General features: G+C 43.8%; 1 protein-coding gene and 1 long non-coding RNA gene across 5 annotated transcripts in view; one reads left to right on the top strand and one right to left on the bottom strand.

Moving 5' to 3' along the window:
- rarga (retinoic acid receptor gamma a) overlaps positions 1-27773 on the top strand; it is a 50824-nt gene that overhangs the window by 19206 nt on the left and 3845 nt on the right. For 3 of the 4 annotated variants that reach the window (XM_077573051.1, XM_077573062.1, XM_077573072.1), the window contains 6 exons: positions 23950-24098; positions 24334-24475; positions 25642-25805; positions 26208-26384; positions 26628-26832; positions 26955-27113. In XM_077573051.1, coding sequence (XP_077429177.1) covers positions 23950-24098; positions 24334-24475; positions 25642-25805; positions 26208-26384; positions 26628-26832; positions 26955-27113 — 996 coding nt within the window. Of the gene's footprint in view, positions 1-10251; positions 10760-23949; positions 24099-24333; positions 24476-25641; positions 25806-26207; positions 26385-26627; positions 26833-26954; positions 27114-27773 lie in introns of those variants that run through there. The other variant, XM_077573080.1, reaches the window with a different exon arrangement.
- LOC144056341 (uncharacterized) overlaps positions 1-27773 on the bottom strand; it is a 51250-nt gene that overhangs the window by 18053 nt on the left and 5424 nt on the right. The window lies entirely within an intron of this gene.

The raw sequence follows: 27773 nt of genomic DNA on the forward strand, positions 1-27773 counted from the left end.
TTGCAGTAAATTAATCACGTTCACTGTAAGTAATGAGACGGGGTCTGTATTTCGTAGAACGAGTGATAGCGCTCCAATGAAAATAAACACACCAAAAAATAGCATAAGTGATAGAATGTTGAAAATAACGTCCCAATTTTGTCAACAAATGTGTAACATTATGATTAAGGAGGAAGAAGGAAGTTGTGATGTAACAAGTGTAAACGAACTTGTCCTGACAAGGCCTGTTAAGCGTTGATAAGTTTCACAAACAATAAAGTACCTAATTATTACCCAATGAATAGATGACATTTCTCAAGCGAAAAACAGCGGCGGCTCATTACAGATGATTACGTTTGTGAAGTTTGATAATAACTTTATGATATAAAAAAGTACTTTAAAACTTCTTACTCAGTTTTTTTCTTATAGTGTATACCTGATCCTCTCTGGAAATATGCATGTACATAAAATATATTTCGGAAGAAACATGCACAATACGATCATATGCGCTAGATTTAACAAACTCTACTTGACCTAGGCTGTGACGAAGCGACAGTTTTGACCAACATTGTCACTCTTGTGCCACTCAATGATCACTATTATGTTAATCATACAACATTAGTGACTCGTTTACTAATAGCACCGCCATTGCTTACAAAATGTTCGTACACAGAACAAAAGGCCCCGTTTGGACATTCCTCAGACCCTGTTTTTCTTCTCCTTCCACTTCTTCTCCAGGAGTCGCTTTAACAAGCCTGCTCATTGTTGTCAGGAGCCTCTGTGGGCCAGACTGAGAAACATAAAGAGAGTAGAGCTGTAGATATTTGTGTTTGTAGCAAATAGCGCTGCATTCTTGCCCAGTTTCATAGCTCTCTGTATAATTACCCAGGCGACACCTTCTATTGTTGAGCGCTGTGCCAACAGGTCGGAGCACCTCCCGCCGTTGCACTCTTTTGGCACCAGTGTGTCTTTGGAAATACCTGTTTGGCACAGAGGTGGCAAGCGACAGCAGAGGAGGGATGTCGTGGCCGGCCTGTGTTTGCACGTGTAGAGAGTGATGGCTTGGCATCATTTTGAAATGACCTGTGGGTCATACAATCGTGCTGGACGTCACAGGAGAGTGATTCGTCCAAATGCGCTTAATAGCCGGGAAAGAAGTTTGTTCATCCATGAGAGGAATCTCTTCTCAGTGTGCTGTAGTGGAGACCAGTATCAGTTGATCCCTGTCATTATGTGAGTCCTTCAAACAAACAGTTGGAAGCCCATTAAGGCCACTTACTATGTGATAACATCGCCACTGAGCCAGTGAAACACCTCTCTAAGCTTTCGCCAATCGGGGCCGGAGCCCTTGCCTCCCAGTCAGCCACAGGGATGTTTTGAGAAGCTGTTCGGTCATTTCCTTCAGCCCACATGGCCAAGACCGAATGCTGAGGTCTCTGACTGACTGTTCAAAGCCTCATGTCAAGTTATATGTCTGCTGACGTGACATGAAAATGTGAGGCTCAGATGCGAGAACTGGAAGGTGGTGGAATGAAATTAAAAGCATTGTATTCATGGACTGGAATGAACGGCTTGTTGGAACTTGTGCTAAGAACTCCCCGCATCTGCTCACTTCTGCCTCTTGTGGAGACGAGAGGAACAGCCGTCTTGAGTTACGTTTTAATGTATGTCACATATAGATTGGAAAAGCTCACACCCACACAGATGCACAGGCATTAACATACACTGTCGTCGCTGCCAGGCATGAATTCATGCATGAAGAACATACTTGCGCCTACACAATCTTCAGTCACAATGGCTGTGAAAAGGAAAAGTGACATAATTCAAAACACTCCTTACATTCCTCGGAAACAAACATTCAGACTTCTTGTTGGCATATGGAGCTTAGGGAGTTATATAAAAGCCATTTTTGTAGGGAATGTGGTTTGTGAGAGAATGTACATTGAAACTGCGGCGAAGGACAGCAGGAAAGGATGTTGAATATCTGAGTGAAGCGTCCTTTGATGGGGTGGGGGTCAGCACAGCACAAACAGCACATTGTAGCGCTTTATTTATTTGAATAAAGATTGAAGTGCCGGGTTTCAGCCTTGCCCAAGGTAGCCGTCAAGAACATTAATTTTGATTTGCGTGAAAGCATATTTTTCTGATTATGTGAGCACACATATACTTAACAGGCAACATTTAGTTGTGCATGAGCACGAGCTCAACTTTACTACCTCTCACTTCCCTCATAAGCCAAGATGACCCAACCTGCCCTGTGCTATTCCTGAATTTACAAAGGTATTGTCGCCTCACTTTTTGATAAAAAAAACTGCTGCAGAACACACGATCAGGCTCTGACTACTAGTGAATTGAGCGCGACTTTGATGTAGGAATTCTAAAGTGAAAGGAAAGATTTATACAGTACGGCATTAATGAGACCAACCATGCTGTAAGGTTTGGCGACAGTAGCAATGGCCAGAAGACAGGAGACAAGTGGAGGCGGCAGAGTTGAAGATGTCGAGATTCTCTTTGTGACGAGGATGGACATGATGAGGGACAGCATAATAATAATAATAAAAATGATAGTGGCCGTATCGGAAGAATTATGCTGAAAATGGAGGAAGGTAGGAAGCAAAGACTACTATTACTACCTAATGAAGCTAGTGTTAGTGTAGTATGGGGTTTGAATGACTTGACATAGTCTAGAGTCGACACTAAGATGATGACAGTCAAGTCGACTTTGACTAATCAATGACATCTTTTTTCCCCCCAATCGTTAACTGTTCATTTTCATAATAAATAGAGCTGGGTTTTAAAAAAATCTAATAATTAATATCGAGTCGATTTTCCTTTTTGAGCGTGATATCGATTAATAAAACCATTAATCGATTATTTTATACATCTATTTTTCGCATACATTCTTAAGAAAATAGAATTTAAAATTTTTATTAAATTAAAGATTTTTTTTTTTAAATCATTATTTTTTGTAGCTTACTGTTTCCTTGACATTTACTATTCACATGAATTTAAAAGTATTTTCTTACATTAATGAAATACCAGACTGATTGCATTTTATGGCAATTCAGAATCTTTTTAATTTATATTTACAATTATTGAATTTGAATTATGAAAAATTTTCATCTCATCCATCCATGTAACAAGTGAATAGAACATGTGTTACTTTTAATGAATAAACTAAATAATTTAACCAGTTACTGCTCCACAAAATGTAATTTGGAATTTAATGTTTGTGGAGTTAATTATTATTATTATTTTTTTAAACTTCCTTGATATGTAATGGCAGATTGAATTGAAGTTAATCGAATCAGAAAAAAATAAAAATCGAATCGAACTGAATTCTTTTGAATCAAAATCAAATCGAATGATGAAATTAGAATAGATACCCAGCCCTAATAACAAGCTTATTTATCGACCACTACAGTACAGTGGACCCTCGCTATTCGCAGGGGATAAGAACGGGCTGGCCTGCGAACAGTGAAGAACAGCATACACTATAATTGACTGTGACGATAGGTAACCAAACTGTGCAGGTATAAACTGCTTGAAAATTGACAATATATTTAAGTAACTGTGACCTCTATTCACCAACTGCACGCAAGCACTGAAAGTCATGACTTTCTGCTAATTGCGGCGCACCCAATTAAATGTTATGAGTGCCAAAACCTCATCAGAAATAAAAGAGCCATCTGCCTCCTGTCATCCCTGCTCTGGCGGCCATGATCTACACAGGGAATTAGCCATGCTAGCCCTGGTCCATTTGTGTGCTCTTGTGCTGGTGACAGCTTGTGCAGCGCTGCTTGTCCTTGATCTATCAGTGACGCTGCAGCCGCCTCGCCTTTCATAAACAATTCGGCATCATCTGACATCCACACTTTCATCTCCCCGGGCCGCCACCAGTCATAGCATGGCAGCTTACTGAGGCTCCTTTTTGGAAAGAAATTCCCCCCACGTTGCTCCTTTTTGGTTTTAACCGATGCCGGTCATGATTCACCAAATAAAGCAGGATTGGACAGAAAGACCCCCTTTGTTTTCCTGACAATTTAAGCACTCAGGAGGTTTTTGTGAAATGGATAGTCCATGCGAGATCTGCTTCTCCAATGATATCCAACTAAACCCTGGTGGCTTATGCACTCTCAAGTTCCCTCGCTCGCTTCTCTCTCCTCTCGCTTTCTCAGCAGCCTTCCCCTTGGATTTCCTCTTGTTATCCCCTTTTTCAAGTTTGAGCCAATCGCCCTAAGTCCTGGAAACTTGCAGAAACTTTTTGAGCGCTTATGCCTGCTTTGGAGGAGGAGAGGAGAGGAAAGGAAAGTCAGCTGAGGTTGCTGCTAAAGGAGAGGCTACAAATTGTGCTGCAGCCCTGACAAGATGACTTATGTAGATAAAGAGGCTACTATGAAAACTGGGAGAGGAAATCGTGGGCGTGCACCGTGATGCAAGCCTGCCCGTCCGTCATGCTGTATATGAAATAGACAGAATTGTTTTTTGGGGCCAAGCTGCTAAAATACTTTTTTTTTTTTTTTTGTCATCCACACAACACGAGTAGCAAAATGTCATGATAGTGGAGCCACACAGAGAGAAAAAGGCTGCTGAAAGATGTCCAGGACTGATAATGTTGTGAAAAGTAGCACTGTGTTAAGCCTTTGGGGGGCGAGCATGTGAACAGAGATGAACATAGCCGCCACTGACACTCTCTCATAACTCACATGCATCTTTCTGACCATTTCCCTGCTCACTGACGTATTGTATTTCTCTCAGAGATATATTGTGTAAGAGTTAGATGACTGAAAAAGATTACATGTTGTGTGAAAGCTCAACATGTGTGGAACTGGCTGCTGCTTGATGGATGTGACGAGGAACACGACACAGAAAATTCTAGATTTTACTCTGAACTGAATCTATGGCTGTGTTCAGACTGCAGGAAAATCAGATTCCTCCTCAAATCCGATTTTTAGGGCTGTTTTTAGCATTTGTCCAACTGGTTGCTGTAGCAACAACGTCGAACGGAGGCGATGCCCAGCGCGTGTAGTGTTTGACATCATGCGACGCTGTTTACCGCTCTGTACTTCCTGTTCCTCGCAAGCGCGTTTAAGGATCTTTGTGCAGTTTGTCACTTTTTTACTCGCGACTACCACCTCTGGCCCAAACCTTAACTGCAGCATCTGTGTCAGTCTCATTCACGGTGCGCATGCGAGTATGTGCACAATCTTAAAGCGACAGCCACAGATGACAAAGCAAAACATGACTTTAAATGAGGTAAGAAAAACTCCTCCACACCCCTCGCTAAAGAAACTGTGGAGGGTGCAGGTCCGCACACTCTACTATAAAGGGAAGATATAAGCTGATAGGTGCAGTCAGAGTAAAACAGTCATGGCTCTTTGTACTCATCTGGGCGTTGGTGGAGCATGCATGATGTAGAAAAAAGCTTTAATATTACCTTTTTAAACAGCACAATGCACCTTTAAGCGATTTTCTTTTATTTTTCTTTCTTTTTTTTTTAACTACCATATATCTATGGCTACGAGTATAGCACTATTTCGCTATTTCCGGTTGCGCATGTGAAGATCTGATGGGGTAGCAAGACAGGCTTCAGCGCAAGTAACGTAAACTGTCAGTGTATTTCCGGGTGAGCATGACAGGAGCCGACGGGGCAGTGGAGCCGTCAAGGCGATTGACTGCCGAGTATGCGAGGAAACAGCCAGGCAGCGAACCGATTGGATATTGACAGCGCGGGCGCATTGGGTTTTGCACGCGTAGAGTGACGTCAGGACAATCAAATCCGTTCTGAGTGTTTCGAGCTGATCAGACTGAGACGCATCCTGTCCAAATCGGATATGAAACTACCTCCCGCATGTGGTTTCAATCCGTCCTGCAAAATTCCCATGGATTTTATGTGCTTTGTGACTGTTCAGACTACAAAAGAGCCATCCACATTCAATCTGAATGGGCTAAAAATCTGATTTGGGCTGCCAGTCTGACCAAGGCCTATTTTGTCCCACTCTAAATAGAGTAAAATTTACACTTGGAAAAAGAGTAAAATATTCAGAGTAAATTTGACTCAAAAAGTATTTTTAGTGTGTACGAAAGAAATTTGCTATCACATGAAAAAAAACTATTAAAGATTTTTCACTCAGAAATTCTAAGTAATTTTTTCGAGGAGAGATTTTGACTAAATTTTACTAGTTTATTATTATCATTATTCTTTTTTTTTTTAAGTTACACACGGGTTGAGGAACAAACTCACAACCTTCAACTTGGGAGACTGCCACTCTACCACCTGAGCTATGCCACGACTACTGTTTACTTAAATCCAAGAGGAGACCAAAAACATCGCAGGAGCTGCGTGGCTCGGGGAGTAGATTGGCTGTCTCCCAATCTGAAGTTGTGGGTTTGTTCTTCACCCCTTGAGTCTTCAATAAAAATAAAAATAACTCTCTTCCAAGTGTAAATTTTACTCTAATTAGAGTGTGACTAAAAAACCTCAAAATTTATTCTACAGAATTTACTATGTAGGATTACACGGTTTTCTCTGATCAGCTAAGCGACACCTTTAAAATTGGTCATTAGAATGTGTTTGGGAATCCATGCGTGTAACTTGAATCTGGCTGTGACGGCGCTCTGGACTGGTGTTCACTGTCTCTATCATCACCGCCAATCTGTTTCGGCATGTCCACACACTGCACACATGCTTCAGTAGTGGAAAAAGTGTTGCATTCCTCCTCTCGCAGAGGCAGCGTGCTGCATTTGCAGTTTAAAAATAAGCCATCTTTTATTGCCTCACACACCACTGTGTTGTTGACTGTTTGGCTGGAACCTCAATGATTGTATACTGAGGAAGTGGCAACAATGTGTTGCATACGTCTTATCTGTAATCGGCATCAGCGCGCCAGACAGTAGTAAAGCCTGATTTTCTTGGACTCCAACACAGGTGTATACTTTATGGCCACTGTTGGCTTCCTTGTGGGGTGTATAGATGGAGAAGTCACACGTGATTGTTAGAAAATCATATCACAAGAGGCAGAGTGAACAAAAGCTGGCATTTTCCCTCCCAACACAGAGACCGTCTCACAACTTCGAAACATTCCCCGAATTCAAAGCAAAAGCGTAGAACTTTGTCAACCAAAACAAATCATGCAGTCAGGGAAAACTGGCTATGGGGAACTTGTTGAAACGGCGGGGGTATGCGCAGAGGGGGAAGCAACAGAGAGCGATGGAGAGACTTGTGAGCCAGAAAGTGAGGAACCAGGGCAAGATACGTTTTTTTTGGGGGGGGAAAGTTAGTGGCCCAGGGGGGGTTTCTTCTCGAGTTCAATCTCTCTGGCCGGGAAGGAAGGGGAGGAGGGCGGGGAGGCAGGGACAGGCCTAGGTCAGCAGCAGAATGTGTGAGTATGTGTAGATTAGATGTCTAAACTCACTCCACAAAAGCCTCTCAAACGCTGGCAGGACTCTCGGCTCTATGTGCGGTGGGCTCATAAGTGGACAACCTGGCTTTAGGCGTTTGTATTCTATTCTCGAGCACAGTCCAATGGTAAAACCAGAAGAGAAGACTATGGCCCATTAATCTCCAAAAACAAGAGTTTCAAGATTTGGCCCTCTGTGCTGTATTATAAATTGGTTGCGTTGCAGCTCATCGGTCTGGAGCACAGTCCTGGCAAACGCTGATATTACAGTGAACATGTGAACACCAAGGGATTAGTTAGCCTTATTTTCCAGGATGCTGTGAAATGAGCTGCTATACGAAAAAAGGCAGGAAGGAGATGAAAGATATGTGAGAGCAGAGCTTGTGAATCATAAATATGTGACTTGTGGTTGTGATTATTTCATCTTGAAACACATCCAGAGCAAAACCCGGTATTGTGCAGAGAAAAACAAAAGAAGAAACATTTTGACAACAAATTGTCAGAGGCATCTTTGATAGATAATGCTTTGTTATCTAACCTTACTGTCCTATTGTTGCTGTTAAGCTTCCTCTTTATGACCTGACAACTGTATGAGGAACCCAAAAAAACTACTGATGTTGTTTACTGTTTGTTGCAACAAAGAACGTGTGACCCTGTGTGTGCGTGTGTCAACGCACGTGGACTACTCTACTACTCAACCTGGAAAAAGACAAGTGTTCTCTACTTAAAGGGACTGCAACATTAAAAATCTATTTTTTTGGAGCTTTTAGCCATGTTAAAATGCTAATTCCTCACCAAAAACATGACCAAAATCGTGTTTTGCTCCATTCGCCCCTGTATGAGAAATTCTAGGTTATTCTGCTCTCCAAGCACTAGCCCCTCCCAACCTGAGAAAACGAGCTGTTGGCACGGTTTGACGTCATTGCGCGCGGCCCCAACCCCGCACCGCCTCTGCGGACTAAACGCACGCCCACTTTCTCTGAGACATCCCTCCATGGGATAATGACAAAAAGTAGCCTTTATCAATAAACATTCTGTCCAAATCAATTCAAAGCAATCAATTATTCTTCACATTTGCAATGCCAGAATGCAAAGAAATGACAATTGGCTGTCATAAAATCCATTGGCTGACACTAGTGTAAACTACAAGTAAAACATTTGCGCTGATGAATTTAAATGAATGGATGGTGTAGTGGATAGTGCGCCATACGCAACAGGGCGCGGGTTCGTGACCCGCTGTGGTGCTTTTTTTTCCCCCCTTCTCCTTTCCTCTAACCTCTCTGATCCCCTCCTCTTCCACGATTTCTTGCGGCAAGGACCCGTTTTGTTTCAAATGTTTATTCAAGAATTGATGGCTTGCGTGACCAAATGCAGCGATCGAGCAGCCCGTGAAATTTAGAGTCAATTTTTAAAATTGGCTTAAAACCTACGGTATCTGTATGTTTCGTGGGTGTTGAGCGAAGCAGCCGGCTCGGACAACGTCATGAGAGGGACGCGGCAGCCACAAGGAGAGAGGCGGGGTTTTACTGAACCGAGCGTTTGACTTGCGGGTAAGAAAAATAGCCACCGATATATAACTCATATTTTATAAGAAATGACATCGCGATTGTGTCAAAGGTAAGATTTCATCATTATATGCCTAAAGTTAACTGTGGAAGGGCTTAAAATACCACGGTGTAGTCCCTTTAAGGAAAAGTTTCACGTCAATAAGCAGCTCAATCCAAATTAGTCAAGATGTGAAAGTGATTTTTCTTTCATGAAACAGGAAAAGGAGTGAAGCGTTAGACTGGGGAGGAGGAAGAGGAGGGGGCAAAATGCACTGTGTGTTTATGGAGAGCCTAGCCAGCAGCACAGATTGACAGGAAATTGTGTCTTTTTTGCCTGCTGGGCTGTACCACTTGTACTGATCTGACAGGGGGAGATGAATGTGAAGAGCTCACAGACTGAAGCCATTGTATTATCATATATCTCCCATTGTATAAGGCTATTTGCTTTAGCACCACCAGAGTCTATCTGTCTGCTGAGCAACAGTTAGGACTGGCCTTATTTATGGTCAGCGGAGCACCTATTGATTTGCTTTTGATGAATTAGCCCCGCAAGGGCATGGCTGTGCTGTTTAAATGTAATTGGTGGAGCTAAATGGGGGAAAATGAGTAGAGACTGAATGTGCAATAATGCCTCGAGTGGAAAAACGGGCTTCTCAAAAATCAGTTCACCTGAAGGAATCCATCACGTGTGCATCTAGGAGCGGGGTTAAGTGAACCTGTGAGAAGTGTGTCCAGCACATGGTGTGTTTGTGTATCAGCGCTATTTGTCTGTGTAAATGCACTGCAGGGATTGAGCAAGGCAACTCTCATTCATCACTGTTAAAACACTTCCAGAGAGCTACCCATCCTCTGTTCTCTCGGAAAACTACGAGGAGGGAGGGACTTGCCCTGGCATCTGGTTTCTGGGTTCAACCTCAGCACAATGCACCCCCCCTTCCCCACTTTACTCTGTCTTTCTCTTTCTCACACACTCACGTACACACCAGGCTAGTGGCTAGAGTTTAATATGGTTATGATTAGAGACGGGGGCTCAGAGGAGGGAGTGGAGGGGGCTCATGTTTACTGCAGGGCCAACTGGGGGAGGTGCGATCAAGACAGGACAGGGACCAGGTTTGAATGAAGGAGGAGGGGGTGGGCTATGTTTGTTTGTGTTTGGGGTTTGAAATACGTAACACAAAAGTGGTTAGGCAAAACGGCAAAAAAGAAAGAAAGAATGGGAATAAAGTTTTGTCCATTTAACCAGATCATCTCTTCCTCTTGTGCAGGCTCTGCTGATCCTCCTCTCCAGCTCTCCCCTCCCTCTCTGACATTCTAGCTCTCTCTCCTCCCCTCTCTGTGAGCGTCACGCAGAGGCAGTTGGTTCACTCCGCAGTGTCTGGGTCTCAGGGAGGGCTGCGAGAGGCTGTTATTTAGGTCTGTTACAGCAGACGGGGAGCAGCTCAGGCAGGACAGGCAGGGGGAGACACGAGAGTCACGCTCAGCTCAGCCCAGCCCAGCCCAGCGTCGCTCGGTCAGGCAGGAACTAGATCTGCATTCCAGCTGAGAGGGGAAGAGTGGAACTCAAGGCAAGAACGGAACGGCGGCATTTCCATGAGCTGTTGCTGCAGTTTGTTGCACCCGCTGACGTGAGCAGTGCAGACGAGACTGAGGGCTTGTAAAGAGATTTTTCCTGAGGGGTGGGGGGTGCCATGTTCGACTGCATGGAGGCGTTGGGAATGGGCCCCCGCCAGCTCTATGATGTCACCAGCCGTGGCACATGCATGCTGCGGAAGGCGAGCCCCTTCTTCGCGGGGCTGGACCCCTTCGCTTGGACAGGCAGTGCCAGCGTTCAGTGTAAGTGGCATCCTGTCTGGCTTTCTCACATGACACAACCGTTCCTCTCTCTCTCACGCTTTCTCTCAAACACACACACACTCCCTAGTTCGCTCTCTTTCAGAGCTGGCTTGTTTACCCCTCAGGGCTCGGCCAAGGGGGCTGCTGTCAGGGGCTAGCGAGCAGCACAGGAAGAGACTGGGACAGACAGTCTCCTCTCCTCCTCTTCCCACACCCCTCAGCCCACAGCTGGTTTGAGCTGCTCAGCCATCTGAGAGAAACTCTGTGCTATGATATGATATGCTCAGTGTGTGTGTGTGTGTGTATGTGTGTGAGAGTGAGTGTCTTTGCGTGCTTGCCTGGCCTTAATCCACATTTCGTCATGTGGGCTCGACACCAGAAAGAAGGGTTCTGGTGTGGTTCTCATGAAATGTTAATGACAAATGAAGCCTGCTCAATATAACAGATGATAAAAGTTGAACGTAGGCTGCCGCAGCGTCGAAAGGTCGAAGGTTTGTTTACGCTTTTGGATACTAGATGGATAATGATATTCCTCTAGAGTCTAACATGAAGCCATGAATTAATAAGTAGATGAATTATTTAACGGGCAAATGGATGAATAAATCAGAAATGCGGAATGCGCACTGGAAGATTTTTTTTCCTTCTTCTCTCAATCGTCTCATCTCGCCCCTCCAATTTCAACAACTGGCCCAGCTGTGGACAGACAAAACTGTGGCCCATTTCTATGCACTTCCAGGGGGCCACTGGTGCTGTGTGAGAGAACATGCCAGATTTGAAACGGAGTGAGCATCTCTATCTGCATGATATGGTGGAAGAAGTGTGAAGCAAGCAAAAAGCGAGACGCGACAGTGGAAACAAATCTTAGAGACGGGACAGTTGGGTAAACAGAATTGGCCTCTGATCATTTTTCATTTATTTCTGTTTGTCCACTCTCCTGCTTTTTGTTCCTTTTCACTGCCTGGGGTTGTTGGGTTGGGGGGGTGCTGTTGAGTCATCTGTCTTCATTAATCGTGAAGACACCAGCGTTTCAGTGGCTGTCATGCACACTGGCTCAGCTTTAATGAAGACAGATGCCCTGTCAGTGAAGTCAGAGGCCAGGGGGGACTCCAGCCAGCACGGCCTGCTCTGCTTAGTGAGGGGAGTCCTGATGATAACAAGATGAGATTTGTTTATTTAATCAATCAGGCATCTATGACCCCTCCCCCTTTACCCATTCACACATATGCACACACTCAAATATTAGACCTCTGGATTCCAGAAGTAAATTTTTTCATTCGTGCTTTGTTCCAGAAAATCAAAGAGAGGGGGGAAAAAAAAAAGTCCTGAGAAAGTGGCCCGAGGGGAAGGGAGTGGAGTCTAGCAGAGCAGAGCAAAGTGGAGGCTGCTGTGGTGTACTGTTTCAAGACCAATAACCTTTGTAAACAAGGCTACCCTATCCCTACACGAGGAGCCATAATGCCTCTCTTTACCGAAGCAGTTGCTCCTCATTGTCCTCATCAATGAGGTTGATGAATTGATGTTTGAGGCTGATATCTCATTAGACGGTCCAGCTGCCCTGCACAAAAACCTGCCTGCTTCATGGTAGCACACACCAAAATAACCGCATGGTTTGTAAAGAGTTGCAGAATTAATTAGTAGTCAAACATTGGTGTCATTTTGTTTAAGTAATTGGAATAAAGTACAGTTCAATTTGAAAATGTATTCTATTTGAGGGGACACAAAGTGCCATAAAAAAAATGTATCCTCCCTAAATCTGGCAACAAAATGAGTGCATGCTATTGTGTTGGTGGTAAATCTCTGGAGGTGATAAGTGTCACTACTGTTGGCTGTCAGCCTCGGAACAATCGGAGGATTTAAAAGTGTGTGGTCAGTTTTCCTGTTTTTTGTTCACCAGAGAGAGACCTCAATGTCAGAGGTTAGTCAGGGGCTGCGGCCTGGCCAATGTCAGTTCTGCTCCATGTGTGGCAGCCTTGTGAGCGTGCTGAAAAGGGGACCCTTTCAACCAGCTTGACTTGTGTAATGCCCTTAAGTGCCTTATGCCATGGGGCTGCTACTACATCTGAGCTGCCTTACACGTAAAGATAATGGACACTGATTTAGTCATACGTCAATGAGAACTGAATTAGTCAACTGCCAGGGAAGCCATTTGAGGGAGCCCGAGCAGACCAATCGCCTCTCTGTCAATGTTCATTTGCTTAGAAGAATGAGGCAATTACGTTTCGCAGTTCTCCAGGGTCACAACAAGGGGATGTGATTCTCTTCCACCAAAACATACCCCTGGATCCTCACATTTATTTGGATCTCAAGCATGATGCTTGCAAGTGATACTCTGAAGAAACTAATGAGATGCTAACAGATCCGTCAACTGTGTGAGAACACACTTCTTTGTTTTCCCTTAATGCGCCGTTCAAACACAAGCTGATTGGAATGCCTGTAAATTTGAACAGAAATGGCAAGAAAAATAAGAGCTACTGTACCTCTGACCACTGCTACATTCTGGCCCAGATCATTTCCCCCCTGATGGAAGTCCACAGTTATTTCATTATAATTACAAAAGATTCAATTAAAAGATTAGAATGCCTGGGGGGCCCGGACGAAGGATAGATAGTGCTATCTTTCTCGTGGCGGTGTTGCTGGGTGGGGGTGTATGCACGGGGGAGAGCATGCAGGAGACTTGTGCTACAAAGCTTGCGCTTCTAATGAGGACTTGTCCGTGCTGCTATATACATAAACCCTGTTGATCCTTTCAAGATAATGTCAAATGAATGTGCTAAAGTTAAAAGGGTTAAGTAGTCAGCTACTCCAAGGTCATTGGGTTGCAATGGATATGAGAGTGGGGCGGACTCTTACTTGTTTCAGTAAACTATTATGCTCCAACAAAGCACACAAGCTATGTAAACCAGAGCATTCCCACAACTTCAGTGTTGTTTAGAGTGACATGTTCCAAGCCCCCGATCCTTAATTATTCTGTAATTTGACACTCAGCATAACACGCCATTGGGTTGGCGCCAGCACAAATCTTATTTTGCATACTGCTTTTTGCTGTGTAAGTAAATAGTATTTCTTATCAAACAGACTGAGCATGGGGATATTATACCCACAATTGCATAGTTAAATGTCTTACATCACAATAGATACATCATTAATTAAAGGGGAAGTCAACCCCCTCAAAAAATTATTGATAATAATATGTTCTATACAGCCCCACTTGTCTAAATACGGTATTCTGGTTAATATTACATTTGTGAAATATGAGTTATGTACAGTAGCAAAATCCAGACATTTTTATCCATCTCAGAGGGCAGCCATTTTGCCACTTGCTGTCGACTGAAGATGAGATCTCAGTTGCTCAGGGCTCAGGCAATGGCCAATCACAGTTCACCTATTTTCGAAAACTGCGCTGTGATTGGTTGTTACCTGAGACCTCGCTGTGAGCAGCTGTGATGTCATTTTCACTCGACAGCAAGTGGCAAAATGGCTGCCCCCTGAGATGGATAAAAACGGCTGGATTTTGCTACATAACTCATATTCCACAAATGTAATATTAATCAGAATGTCATGTTTGGACGAGAGAGGTCACATGTAACATATTATTGTCAAGAAATGCTTATGGTTGACTTCCGCTTTAAGCACACCTGCATAATCTAATAACAAACCATGTCATCCATTTGCAGGGGTGGAGAATGGAAGTTTTCTAATATGTTGTCCACTGTGTCAGGGTACCTAATGTTGCGGTCAGTGAGTGCTCACAAGAAGCGTTTTTCAGTAGACATGCTTGTGTTGCGGTATCCCACCAACTGACAAATAAACAACACTGCCTATAAATAAACACATTTAGTCTTTCCAGTTGCTTTCTCCACAAGCTTTTTCATGCGCTATTCTGCTTATAGACAAATGGCAGGCGGCGATACCAGGCTTGCGTGGTTGGATTCTATATGCAATCTCCTATATGTCAATGACTGCAGTGTTTATGTGCCTGTTTGGGCACCTACACTGCTGCGTCCAATCCAGAGACAGTCAATGTGCCAGGCTGGATTCCACAACCCCGTGTTGGAATCTGTTGCGGCCCTAATGGCAGTTTATAGCCCTCCTCAGCGGCGTCAGTCACACGGCTGTAAATAAAACTCATCAACCATGCACAGACTGAATATGTCACGTAACACTGAATCACAGAACCTTCCCGTCCATCTTATTAAAATCTCTTTGCAGTATTTCACACCGAGTGCTTGCCTACAAGCAAGTTGAAAAAATCTGAGCAAAGCTAACAAAACATGAAACTCAGCAATCCAAGCCAACAGCCTCGCATATCAGCATAGTGCAAAATGTGGACTTTTCACAATAGTTTGCATACTTCATATCTGGCTGCTGCTATTGTTGCTGTTTACTGAGAACAGAATCCCTCGCTTTTAGGTGTGGGCAATTGGCAGTCTTTGTGTGTGTGTGTGCGTGTGCACATTTGTGTGTATACAACGGCAAGCCCGCAACATTTTGAGATAGATGTGTGTACAGTGTATATAGGAGCATGCGTGTATCACCTCGGAGCCATGTGTGAAGAGAGCAGCCCTGTTATCACCATGTTATTGACTGACAGCTTGGCTCCAGCGTTGCTAGGGGCTGACTGTTATGAGAAGCCGAGGCCAAGACGGGCCTCCGAAGCCAGACGAGCTTCACTGTTCTCCCTGTGTGAATGGCCTGTGTTTGTGCAGCAGTTTTTTGGCAGGGAATGGTGGGCGGCTGATGTTGTACAACTATTGTCGGGGCTTATGGGCGAATGGTGATGAAGGAATTGGTAGACGACGTGGTAGAAGACGGATTCTGCAACTGTCACAAGTCCTATTTTTTGGGGTATTTGTTTACCTGTAAGTGAGGGCGAAGGTGTGCAGGCTGCTAATGTACACTGAGCTTAATTTTTTTAATGCTACGAATGTGAATGGGCACCCTAAGGATAAATAAGCCTTTGTGTGTGTTCTGCTCAAAGCAGGAAACTAGAGAACATGTTCACATCTTACAGCTGCTCAGTCATCAGATTTCTCCCTAACCTACTGTCATATCTTCGAACCAGGACCACACATTTTTTTGCCTCACTGTGAACTCTGCAAATAGCTTGTGCACAGATGTGGAAATGTCCATGTTTATTTTAGTCTCGGGTTCTGTTATAGTCAGATTTGTATTTATTTACTTTGGATATAAGGTTTTCCCTGCCACAGCGATTATATTTCCTTTCATTTCACTGCAGCTTTCCCAATGCTGGTCTCTTTTGCACATTTTGTGAATGCATTATAAACTCATTTAATCAGGCTACCCCTGCAGCCACTGCCCAACATCTTTCCTAATCTCTCGGCAGATTCTGACATTAACCAGGTGTCAGTGGAAACTGGGTACATATCTTCCACAAAAAGCACATTCTCACTATGCACACATGGCACATTCAGAAGCAGGTAGGTGCTCTCTAGATGCTTTATCGTCACTGTAGTCCTGCTGTCTGTAGGCCAGGACGTGTCAACTCTAGCTCCAAAGTTTGAGCATGTATGCCAAAAAACACTGGGAGAAGAAGCCTGCTATATTGACAGACAGGAAGTCATCCAGCAAAGCAGTGAGGCGCTGCTGGGGATGATTTATGCTTTCTTCAAGAATGCTCAATGACTGCAAGGTACACTCTCATGGGCAAGTTTCTCAGAGTGTGTATATAGTGCTTTTTTTTTTTATTCTTGGATGTTGCTCTTGCACTAGCATCACACACGGGAGTGACGTGGATTCAGCTATTCTCCTTATAAACAGAGAACAGACTAAAAATTTACTTTTCTTTGCGACATATTCTCACATTGCAAAATGTTCCACCATGAGCCCCTCTAAAAATTACATTGAAGGTTGTTGCTTCTAAGCCACAGCTAGGCAATCTGTTGCCAGAAAACAACTTCTCAGAATAACTCACACATTACTGTAGTCATACGCCCATGAGCAAGTTTGAGGTTGGTTTGTGCCCGTTGTTTTAGTTTCAGAAGTCCCCACAGTGACACGGATGGCAAATCATTTAAGCACCGGAAAGCCACAGTTGTTGGGCGCTCTCTCGTTTGCCATTCTTCCTCCTCAGCTTGGCTTGATTAAATTGTTGCTTTTCACGTTATTATACTTGAAGCTAGATTGGTAGTTGCACACTACTGGGAAATATATTGTGACACAGGAAGTAGATAGGGAAAGAGTTTGGCAGTCAAAAAAACTTTGGCTTTCCAGGAAGACTTTCCACAAGATTTTTGTGAAGTCAGATGTCACTTATATTGGACAAGGGGAGTGTCAGACTCCTAATCTCTGTTGTTAGTTCAGCACGGTGATGGGTTTGAGGTCAAAACTCTCAGATTCTTTGTAACTCAGTTTTGTGCGCTTGCTGCATTTGGGCATAGTCATGGCGAAACTGAAAATGTAGTACAGAATTTTCCTAAATGTTTTAGTGTACTAAGCCCAGCTTCTGATTGATTCATACATTACAACAAGTTTCTCAGAGCTTTTGTCCAGTTTTTTGATCGCTTTATTTTTGTAAAACCGTATACAAGTCCAATCACATTGGGAATGAGCTCTGTTCTAGTCTGGTCCCATTTAAGGCTTTCATTTGCTCATTTTGGTCTACAGCGCTTCCCTAATGGGTGGGAGTGAGTACTACTGTTGTTGTTTACATTAACCTCCTCTCCCCTCACTTCCTCTGACAGAGCAAGGCTGCAGCCACGGCCGTGGTACTTCTACTTTTGTAGGTTTCTATTGTTGTGGAGAGGAAGCAATAGCCATTGAATGAGTACTGGAGACCTTGCCAGAGACAGACAGGTGAGAGCCAGGGCTACAGATGGTGAGAGGAAGTCTGTAAGGACGAGAAACAACCAGAGGATCAAAGGCTGTGGGCTTCCCTCGATGACTCTCTTCTCTCCTTGTCTCGCCCGCCTGCTTCCTCCGCTTGCTGCCGGCTTCCTTGCCTGCCCGTCGCTTGTTCCTGTGTTCTTGACATGATCAATGGCCCAAGGCTAAGCCATATTGCCAGGTTTGGGTTCACTCTCCAGTCAGTGAACTAAAGCTGTGCTCCATTCTCTTCTGGTGGGCAGATGAACAATCAGCTGGAGCTCACCACAGGGATGGGAGGCCACATATTTTCCACACAACTGCACTTGACTGTTTTCTTTTGCCCGCGTTTGCCATGAAAATCCAGTGTCTAAAATCCTTTTGATTTTAATTACATATGCTCCATATTGTCCCTCCCTAACTCTTTTTTAAAGATGTCTCCTTGCTCAAGGACATTTGAAGGAAACCTTTTTACTGGGTTCATTGGGGACAGACCGTTTGGCGTTTGAAGCCAACGTGCGTGTGTGTTTGACAGGGTTGTGTGTTGCAGGAAAAGGGGAGGCTTGTTGCCAAATGTCGGCTTGGCTGACTCCATCAAGAAAATATCAAAAGGCTCTTTTATGAGGTGTTGTAAAGAAGAAAGTGTCTTTTGAGAGTGTGAGCTGACTGCAAGGATAATGCCACTTTTTTTTTTTTTATTGTTTGCGTCAGCATAATTACCCATGTTTTTTTTAAACTTATTCTTACAATATCAGCAATAAATTTTAAAAAAAGTTTTCGAAAATGTTCAAATACGACTTTAGCAACTATGCTATTAGGCTAACGAAATGTGCCCTGAGGAGATCGTCTTATTCGACATGCTGCCTTTCTTGCTATGCCTTTGTGCACTTTTATCAGGGCAGCGTGTGTGTGTGTGTGTTTGTACGCCATGTTGTACACAAAAGTCCAAGATTTCCTCTGCAGCCACTACGGCACCTGTGAGCAAACACTAAAACGTTTTACAAAATCTGTTCTCAGATTATATGTTTGCATCATCCGTTCACATGCCTGTCTCTCTCGTTTCTTGACTTTCTGCTGATTCTAACAGACTGGTGTCAATTCCTGGATGGATGTGTCTGCGTGTGTTTTTTCCTACAACTACTGGCCAGCTTAGAGAACACCAAGTTGCCTCATACTTTTGTCCATGGATCTATTTGACTGATTTCACAAATCAGCTAGGCGGAGTTTAGGGTGTGTCGCAGGTAATGAGGTTTACGACAGCTGTTGACAACCTTGTCTACTGCTCAGCACCTTTAATGAAAGTATTACCTCCTCCTTGTCAACACACAAATTCCTCTCTCCTGGCTTTTGACTGCAACACTATAGTATACAAACCATTTCTTATCCTATTGTGGGCAGGTTGCATTGTGTGTGCTCTTGTCCAGGACCTAAGCCTTGTGTAAGTCACACAATGGACTCTTGATAGACTTCTTACATGAAAGCTTGCAGGTGACTCAACTGTGTGCAACAGACCTTGAGCGAAACAGTGGAATGATGTGAGCGGTGGGAAATGTAAGCGGGACATAGACACAGCCACAAAAGCAGTGACGGAGATCCTCAGGAAAAAACTGGTTCCAAAAAAAGGGGAAGGAAATGAGTGTGTTGTATGCTGGACCTTGCAGCAGAGGCCTCAGAGGGATGGCAGGAAGACGTGGGTTGAAAGACAAAGAGGAAAGTGGCACTACGACAAGGGTGTGGTACTTTCTTTTCCTCTTTTTTAAATTTTTTTTTTTAAGTCCCAGCTCTTGGTGCAGATCTGCTGCTGTGCCACTCGGTGTGTACTGAGGTAGAGAGCCAAGAACACCCACAAAGGTGCCAGCAAGTCCTCCAACCCACTGTTTATCCTCCTCCCGCTCAATCTGCTCCCCTTCTGCCCCTTCTGCCTGCCCAGTAAAACACCCCTCTTTGAACAGAGAGCCCTACTTTGTGCCCCTCTCTCACGCGTCGCCGCCAAGCCTCGCACAATATTTTAGCGCTCAGCAAATTGCGTCAGGAACACGCAAGCTTTGCAGCCTGTTTAATGAAGGTAAAGATGGAGACAAAGGCCCCACATGCCCACGCTCGCCGTCACACGAACAGCAAAAACATGAACATAATGAGGCCCTCACACACAGAATATTTTAATGGGGAACAGTGGAGCGCACTGGTACAATGTTAGGAACAGTCTGTCTTTTACAAATCAAACGTGGAGGCGGCTGTGAGCGTGCCTTGTGCACATAAACCCACGAGAGCAGGAACACCTTCAAACAGGACCGTGCGTGCCAATCACTCACACACGATATGGAACATTGTTCTCACGCTGTTCAGCCAGGTATGCCAGCGTTGCACTTACGTAGCAGCATCCCATCAAAGATTCACTCCCACTGACGAGTCACATAGACAAGATCTACAGGCCTATTGTGAAAGAGTACTTGTTACGCTGCCAGACTGTCATATGCTACACAGTTAAAAGCAGGCTGTTGCAACACCAAGCACGAGCCGCATAGTCACGCTTTTGCTCGCATACTTAAGAAACACTCCCAGTTCCAGTTAGTGAACAACAGGCGCCTTCAGTGTTACCAGAAACTCCACACGCTCCTCTTCCTGAACGCTGCCCTTTTCCCTCTGCTATTATATACGTCCAACCTAAAGTAGATCGACTGACACGACCCAGAATTTAAAATAATTGACCTTTGTGAGGTCACCTCCAACTAAAATGCTATTTCTGTCAGTTCATATTTCCGTATAATGAGGCTAATGATTCCACTCATTCCCACCCAGTGTCAAGTACTTAAGTGCAATGTAGTCCAGGTGGATTGCTTGTTTGTTAGTTTGTTCCTGGTGTTTGTAGCCACTGATAGTATCAGGTTGTGCGTGTATGCATTAAGCCTGGTCACTGCAGTTGGGCCGCAATGAGAGAAAGGATTAGCAAGTTGATACCTGGCAGAAAACCAACAGTGGCTACTGATAAGTCAACTGGCCCTCTTTTTTTTTGCCTCCCATCCCTTTCCTAAACAACAGAAGCCACCCACCTATCCTCTCATCCTCTCATCTCATCCGTCCATCATCGGCTCACAGGCTTCTGCAGGCGGATTGTCATGCAAATGGTGCCCTAGGCATCGGAGCGCTGATAAGAAGGGCCTCTCATTTCACAGGGCTTTGTTTTCTAAACAGTGATGAGCTGAGTTGAGGAGACCGGCGAAAGGGGCTCATAGCAGCTGCCTGAATGGGTCCTCTTACTGTGGCGCCAAGTGGTTGTGGGTGAATTGACCAGCGCAAACTGAATGAGGTCAGAAGTCAGAAGTCCAAGAGTTGTGAACTCCTGAGAAGCCACCTTCAAACTTGTTGCCTTCGCACCCGGCCAATTAATCCCCCAGTTGATTAGATTGGACGATTATGGCCCTTGTTTGTTTGCCACTTATTTTTACCTTTATGTACTCTAACCACTTAACAACAGTTGTACACAAGTGACACTGGTCTCATTGTTTAATATACATAACCTTTTATCACTAAATACTGAATATATCATGAAATTTGTCGGTAAGGTCATTCTATTTACTTGTCCTTCAAAACAAAAATATTAAGTCTTAAAAGCAAGGCTTGGGTAAGCCATGCAAGTTTTTTTTCCAGTCTTTTTATTTTTTGTTGACACAAAACCTAAAGTCACGGTTTGTTTAAAATACTAAAAATAGTGCAACAAATCAAAGATCAATTTGTTAAATATGACACAAATAATGGTTATACAAAAACACATATGAGAAGAGATTCATAAAATGTTGTTTAAAGCTGCATTTTGTAACAATTTGCCCCCAAATATCCTTACAATAACCATTTTATTTGACTGAATTCAAGTTGGAATTTCCCGCCCCATGACAGCTGATGTGATGTCGTATGTGCATTGTGTACGTAAAGTAGAGAAAATGCAGTTTCATTTTTCGGTCACAGGTGGCAGTAGCGATTCAAAATTCAATTTATTATTCTAATTATTATATAAATTATATTTATATATTTTAATTAGCCGATTTAAACAGCAATCGGTATATATATTTTTTTTCTGTCAAAAATCAGCATCAGCCTAAAAATATCCATTATCGGTTGGGCCCAAGTGTCCACCATCCAAAAAGCGCTCTCCAAGATGGTCTCTCTTTGGCTGGCTTTTGATGATGTTGATGATATGCGTTACAGCACATATGGCTGGTCCTTTTTCTACACGCTTGTCAGCACTCATGCAGAAGCCTCATTTGCTGCTGTTATTATTGCATAAACACAGAGGTTCATGGCACGTTCAGAGGGTTGCTGCTCTCTCCTCGACCCCCGCTTTTTTCTGACACTCCCGCCAAGATGATGAGGACTGCCACCAAAGTTTTCAACATTTGGCTTTGAGCTTGCTGTGTAAAACAATGGAAAATATTTTTGACCTCCAGCAACGTAATGCTTTGAGGAACAAAATTACAAGCGGATTCCTAAAAGTTCAATTGGAACAGTCCAATTATATGAATAACAGATGTTTGAGCTGCAGCCGACGAGATGAAAAATGTCTGACATATTTCTGTTCGAGTCATCAATGAGCTCGTCGTTGGCCACCATACAAGTGGTGCTATTGGTCAGTTTGGTCTTGAACAAGACTTTCCTTCACTGTGACCTCTCTCCCCTGCCCCCTCCCCCTTTTTCTCTTCCCAATCAAATTCCTCCATTTATGTCCCTCTTTCTTCTTTTTGAAGTCTTCTCTCCCTTGTAAAAATCCAAGCTGGTGGTTTTCGCTGCAGACTTGGGTGTGAGAGAGGGGGAACAAGGGGGTGGGAGTAGGGGGGGTTGTAGGTTAAGTTTAGGCTAGCCCTCTGAGCTGTCCATTGAGGGTACTGGGGGGAGGTGGGTGTAGTAAAAGTACGAATTTTAGAGCCTCCCTGTTTTCATTTTATTATTGGCTTTTTTTACGGGTGGGGAGCTACAGCTGGTGTGAGTGAATAGCTGCCCAAGGTGACCGAGTCCCAATAAAGTGAAGGCCAGCCTGGCCGGGGCCTCCAGCCAGGCTATGGGACCGCCTTTATAGGCCGCCTTACGAGCCGAGGCCTCTATTAAAACCTGGCAGGGCTGCACCGAGGAATTTAGGGCCAGGAAACAAGAGAAAAATAGGGTTTGTGTGTCAGGGGGTGGCGGGATACCAAGTTGAAGGGGGGGTTGAAGTTTAAGGGTGACTAATGGGGAAAGTTGAAAGAGTTGCATGTGTGAAGAGGGCCTAGTGCTGTATGTGCGTCAGCACATGTTGCAGAGGAACTTAAGATCCATGTATATTTGGCCCGTATCAGACCCATTGGTATAAAATACTCAAGTTTAATCTAGCGTAACAAATACAGCGTATGACTTGAGGTCACATTACTGATGTCACAATTGTGGTGCTGGTGTCACTTTTAGCACATACAATATACACTGCCAGCTGTGTGTGTGTGTGTGTGTGTGTGTTAGATGTACTCATGAGCAAATGTCAGTCTGTGGAATGATGAGCAGCCAGTTTTGACTCATTCTGTCACCTGGCCTTATCTGATGATCTGTCAATCAACGGCAAAACAGAAAAACTGTTCTGACTCAAATGTCAAGCAGTCATATTGTCCTCACAATTACTCAGGATTGTAATTGGCTTCCGAAATTAAGTCCGGTACTGTAGTTCATATTTTATTCATCTCTGTGTACTGTCCAATATTTGTATGTAAGAATACAACTTTTGTATGTTTCACAGAGGGACTTTAAAATAAGCTTCTTACAAAGTTAATTTGGGATATATTATACAACATTCATTTTGTTTCTTTGAGTTGAGAAGTGTATACATGTCCTTCTTTAATTTTTGAAATCATATCTGTATCTTCATATCTTTAGGGTGAAATCTTTATTATTGACACATTAACGGGACGTTTCATGTTATACTTAAATTGCTATTAAATAGACAATCTAGATCAGTTTGGGATGTGAGTAAGTTTGGCATTAACGTTTCTCACATTGCATACACATTGCAAACCAATATGGGTTCATTAAAATATAATTCATTATCATTACAAATATTGACAGTATAGATTTTCTACATAACCACTGGGTGGAGGTAAAAATAATCCATCCATGCATCCATCCATTATATCTACGACTCAACATCTGTTGCTGGGTTCACAAATCAAAACAAATCAATCACAGAGAAGAGAAATGCCACTGGCTGTCATTTCATCCTTGAAAGCAATTCTAAACAGTCATCATGCTTCATGTACCCCAACGAGCACATCACCGCCGCAGGACAATGGTTTGTGACATATCACATGCTCATGTGTTCTGCTCTTTTTCTTCCTCCCCCCACCCCTCTTCTGTAGCGGTGGAGACCCAGAGCACCAGCTCAGAGGAGATGGTACCCAGTTCTCCATCTCCACCTCCCCCACCTCGTATCTACAAGCCCTGCTTTGTGTGCCAGGACAAGTCCTCAGGGTATCACTATGGGGTCAGCTCCTGTGAGGGTTGCAAGGTGAGAAGATCCCCCTGTAGTAACACTACTCTGCTCTCTAGCATTTGGAAAATTGCTCAGGCTTCTATTACCTGAGGAAATGAAATTGCAAAGAAAGACAGGGCGTAGAACTGCAAAGTTTAAAAATAGAGGGTGGCTTGCAATTAAAATGTCACATAATTTGATGGCTTGACTATAATGGAGAACATCTCTCTTGTCATCTCCCCTTTTGTCTCGGCCCCTCCCAATGCTTTAGGGTTTCTTCCGTCGCAGTATCCAGAAGAACATGGTGTACACCTGCCACCGAGACAAGAACTGTCAGATTAACAAGGTCACACGCAACCGCTGCCAGTATTGCAGGCTGCAGAAGTGCTTTGAGGTCGGCATGTCCAAGGAAGGTGAGTGCTACAATTCCAGTTCATATACTAAGTCACAAACACATCAGGAGTTGATGATTTGACTCTGAAAGAGGGATGGGCATTTGACTACATTTCATTATATTTTCATGCACAAGATGACTGATTTAAGCCAACGGGTGGTACAGTTCAGCTCCCCATTCTACAGTTTGCTTTACCAACAAAAACAGCATGACAAACAAAAGAATAGCGACAAATTTTATCTCATTGTTTCATAGTTTCACCGTCCATGCCCTGCAATATTGCAGTTGTTTTTTTATTAGGGATGTTTCATAACATTTTTTTTCAGACCAGTACCAGTATGAGTACTCACTGATGCCAATGCTACTACTAAATTTGATACATAACATTTCTATTAAACCCATGACAGATCATTTAAATAAATATATTTTGTTAGTCATGACAAAAGGGAGAACATAATTACTCTGCAATAGAAAATTTAAGTCCAAAAGAAAACACAAACAACTCACTCTGAATTTAGGATTGAAACAAAAGTGTAAAATAAAACATACTACTCCTTGAGTTTTAGTCTCTGTTCAAAATACTTAAATTGAAGATCAAGAACTAGAAATTAAAAATTAGAGGAACAGAAAATTGCCATTAATTTCATTTTTTTTTATTGGAATATATAGGTATTTCTTTCATATTATCTGTCATTTTTGGTGGGAATTTAATGTAACAGTGGTATCGGTCTGATGCCCTTTTCAGAAGTCGGGGTGGACGTCTGGGTGCAAATAGCAGTTTGTCGCCCCGCGCACAACCCCTGGGACACGCACGTGGGTGTAATGTTTTGCGTGGGATGTACGTTAAGACCGGGATCACATTGTGCCTCTGCTATTACTGGATATCCTGAGAGGAAGGAAAGAATGGGAGGAGGGAGAGGAGAGAGAGAGTAGACTGGCCTATCAAATTGATAGAGAGATGGACAAGGAAGAGAGTGGCGATAAAATGGAGATAGTCAACGACCAAGCAGTGCTAAAGGAAATATGTTAATACTGTTAAGGGCAACCTCAGTTGTTAGTGAGTCGTGATGCTGGTAAAAACAACACAAAGCATGAGTCTTGTCACATGTGATCACAAGAGAACTCTTTGCTGCTTTCACGAGGAAAATTGTTTTCTTTTCTACACCGCCCCTCCCCTCCATTTAGCGGTACGCAATGACAGAAACAAGAAGAAGAAGGATGTGAAGGAGGAGGTGGTGCTCCCAGAGAGCTATGAGCTCAGCGGAGAGCTTGAGGAGTTGGTCAATAAAGTCAGCAAAGCTCATCAAGAAACCTTCCCGTCACTGGGCCAACTGGGCAAATACACCACCGTAAGTCGCACGCACGCACGCACGCACGCACGCACGCACGCACGCACGCACGCACGCACGCACGCACGCACGCACGCACGCACACGCTGATGTACCCCTGACCTTCTTTTTTTCTTTTTTCTTTTTCGAGCGTTATCAACAGTTCCTAAGTTGCATTTAAATCCATAAATTCACCGTAGCTTTCCCAACGTTGTGGTGGCTTAACTAATTCAGTTCCCCATTTAGCCATCTGTGAGGCCTCCTCCAATGATTGATGCAACATGTAAATAGATTTCGCCTCGTTGATGGATGTAAAATGTAAATGGGCTGTGAGGGCTCGGAAACACGCTCGATGCAAACAGGGTTGCCCACCGCCTCCGCAGGCAGGACGCTCATTCGTCTGTGCTTTGTGTGTGTGTTCAGAACTCCAGCTCAGACCACCGTGTCCAGCTTGATCTGGGTCTATGGGACAAGTTCAGTGAGCTCTCCACAAAATGCATCATCAAAATTGTGGAATTCGCCAAACGGCTGCCTGGTTTCACCACCCTCACCATCGCTGACCAGATCACCCTTCTTAAGTCTGCCTGCCTGGACATTCTGGTGAGTCCCCCCCCCCATCTTGCCTTAGAAATGATTTGACAAAAAATACTGGCACCTGGTGGACATCTTAGGTAATTCAAGAGGACTTGCCTGTTCTATATTGACCTTGATGTGTATTGGTTATGAGACTAAATTGACACAAATAAGGCGTCACTTTTTTCTTCTGACAATATTTTGTTGAACTTTAAGTCAATTAATAATTACAGTAAGTAACAAGTGCTACCCCTACCCACCCCTCCACAGATGCTGAGGATCTGCACACGCTACACACCAGACCAGGACACGATGACCTTCTCTGATGGCCTGACTCTAAACCGAACTCAGATGCACAACGCTGGTTTTGGACCGTTGACCGACTTGGTGTTCGCCTTTGCTGGCCAGCTTTTACCTTTGGAGATGGATGACACTGAAACCGGCCTCCTCAGCGCCATCTGCCTCATTTGTGGAGGTACTGCAACCTGATTTGTCATTGGCACTGTCTGAGCAAGGGGATTTGTGCGCATCTTATTATTGACGACCTGTATGGTAAAGTACATACTTTTAAGGAGTGCTCTCTACATTCTTCATCAGATCGTATGGATCTGGAGGAGCCCCAGAAAGTAGATAAGCTGCAAGAGCCTTTGCTTGAGGCTTTAAAGATTTACGCCCGCCGCCGTCGCCCCAACAAGCCCCACATGTTCCCCCGCATGCTCATGAAGATTACGGACCTCAGGGGCATCAGCACCAAGGGTAAAGGCAGCTTGTATTTGATCAGATACATATTCTTCTATCGAGATGACAATAGCAAAACAAAGAAATATGTTTCCCGAAGGGTGGCTCTTGTCTAGTGAAAAAGATTCAACTTTGACAATTATGTATTGTTTACTGCTTATCTCATTCAAGAGCCTGAAACCAGTCTTCATAATAAAACAATCACCAATACAATGAACACATTTCACCTCAAGCATCTCAAAACTGTTGATGCGACAAAAGCGACACCTAGAGGTCAACCTGATGAACAGCAGCCATAATAATAATGGCTTCTACAGTATGTCCTCCATCGTTGTCCTTTGCTTACTGTTGCATCCTTGTTCAATAGTGGAGGACTTCTCTCTCTCTCTCTCTCTCTCTCTCTCTCTCTCTCTCTCTCTCTCTCTCTCTCTCTCTCTCTCTCTCTCTCTCTCTCTCTCTCTCTCTCTCTCTCTCTCTCTCTCTCTCTCTCTCTCTCTCTCTCTCTCTCTCTCTCTCTCTCTCTCTCTCTCTCTCTCTCTCTCTCTCTCTCTCTCTCTCTCTCTCTCTCTCTCACACACCAAGGGATAATAATCAATTGATTGTTTGGAATGCATTTATTGTCTGGAATTGATTAACTGAGACAAAAGGGAGTGCCCCACTTTACTTGGCTTGGCTGCA

Source organism: Vanacampus margaritifer, chromosome 1, assembly GCF_051991255.1.
Source record: "Vanacampus margaritifer isolate UIUO_Vmar chromosome 1, RoL_Vmar_1.0, whole genome shotgun sequence".
NCBI classification, from domain to species: Eukaryota; Metazoa; Chordata; class Actinopteri; order Syngnathiformes; family Syngnathidae; genus Vanacampus; species Vanacampus margaritifer.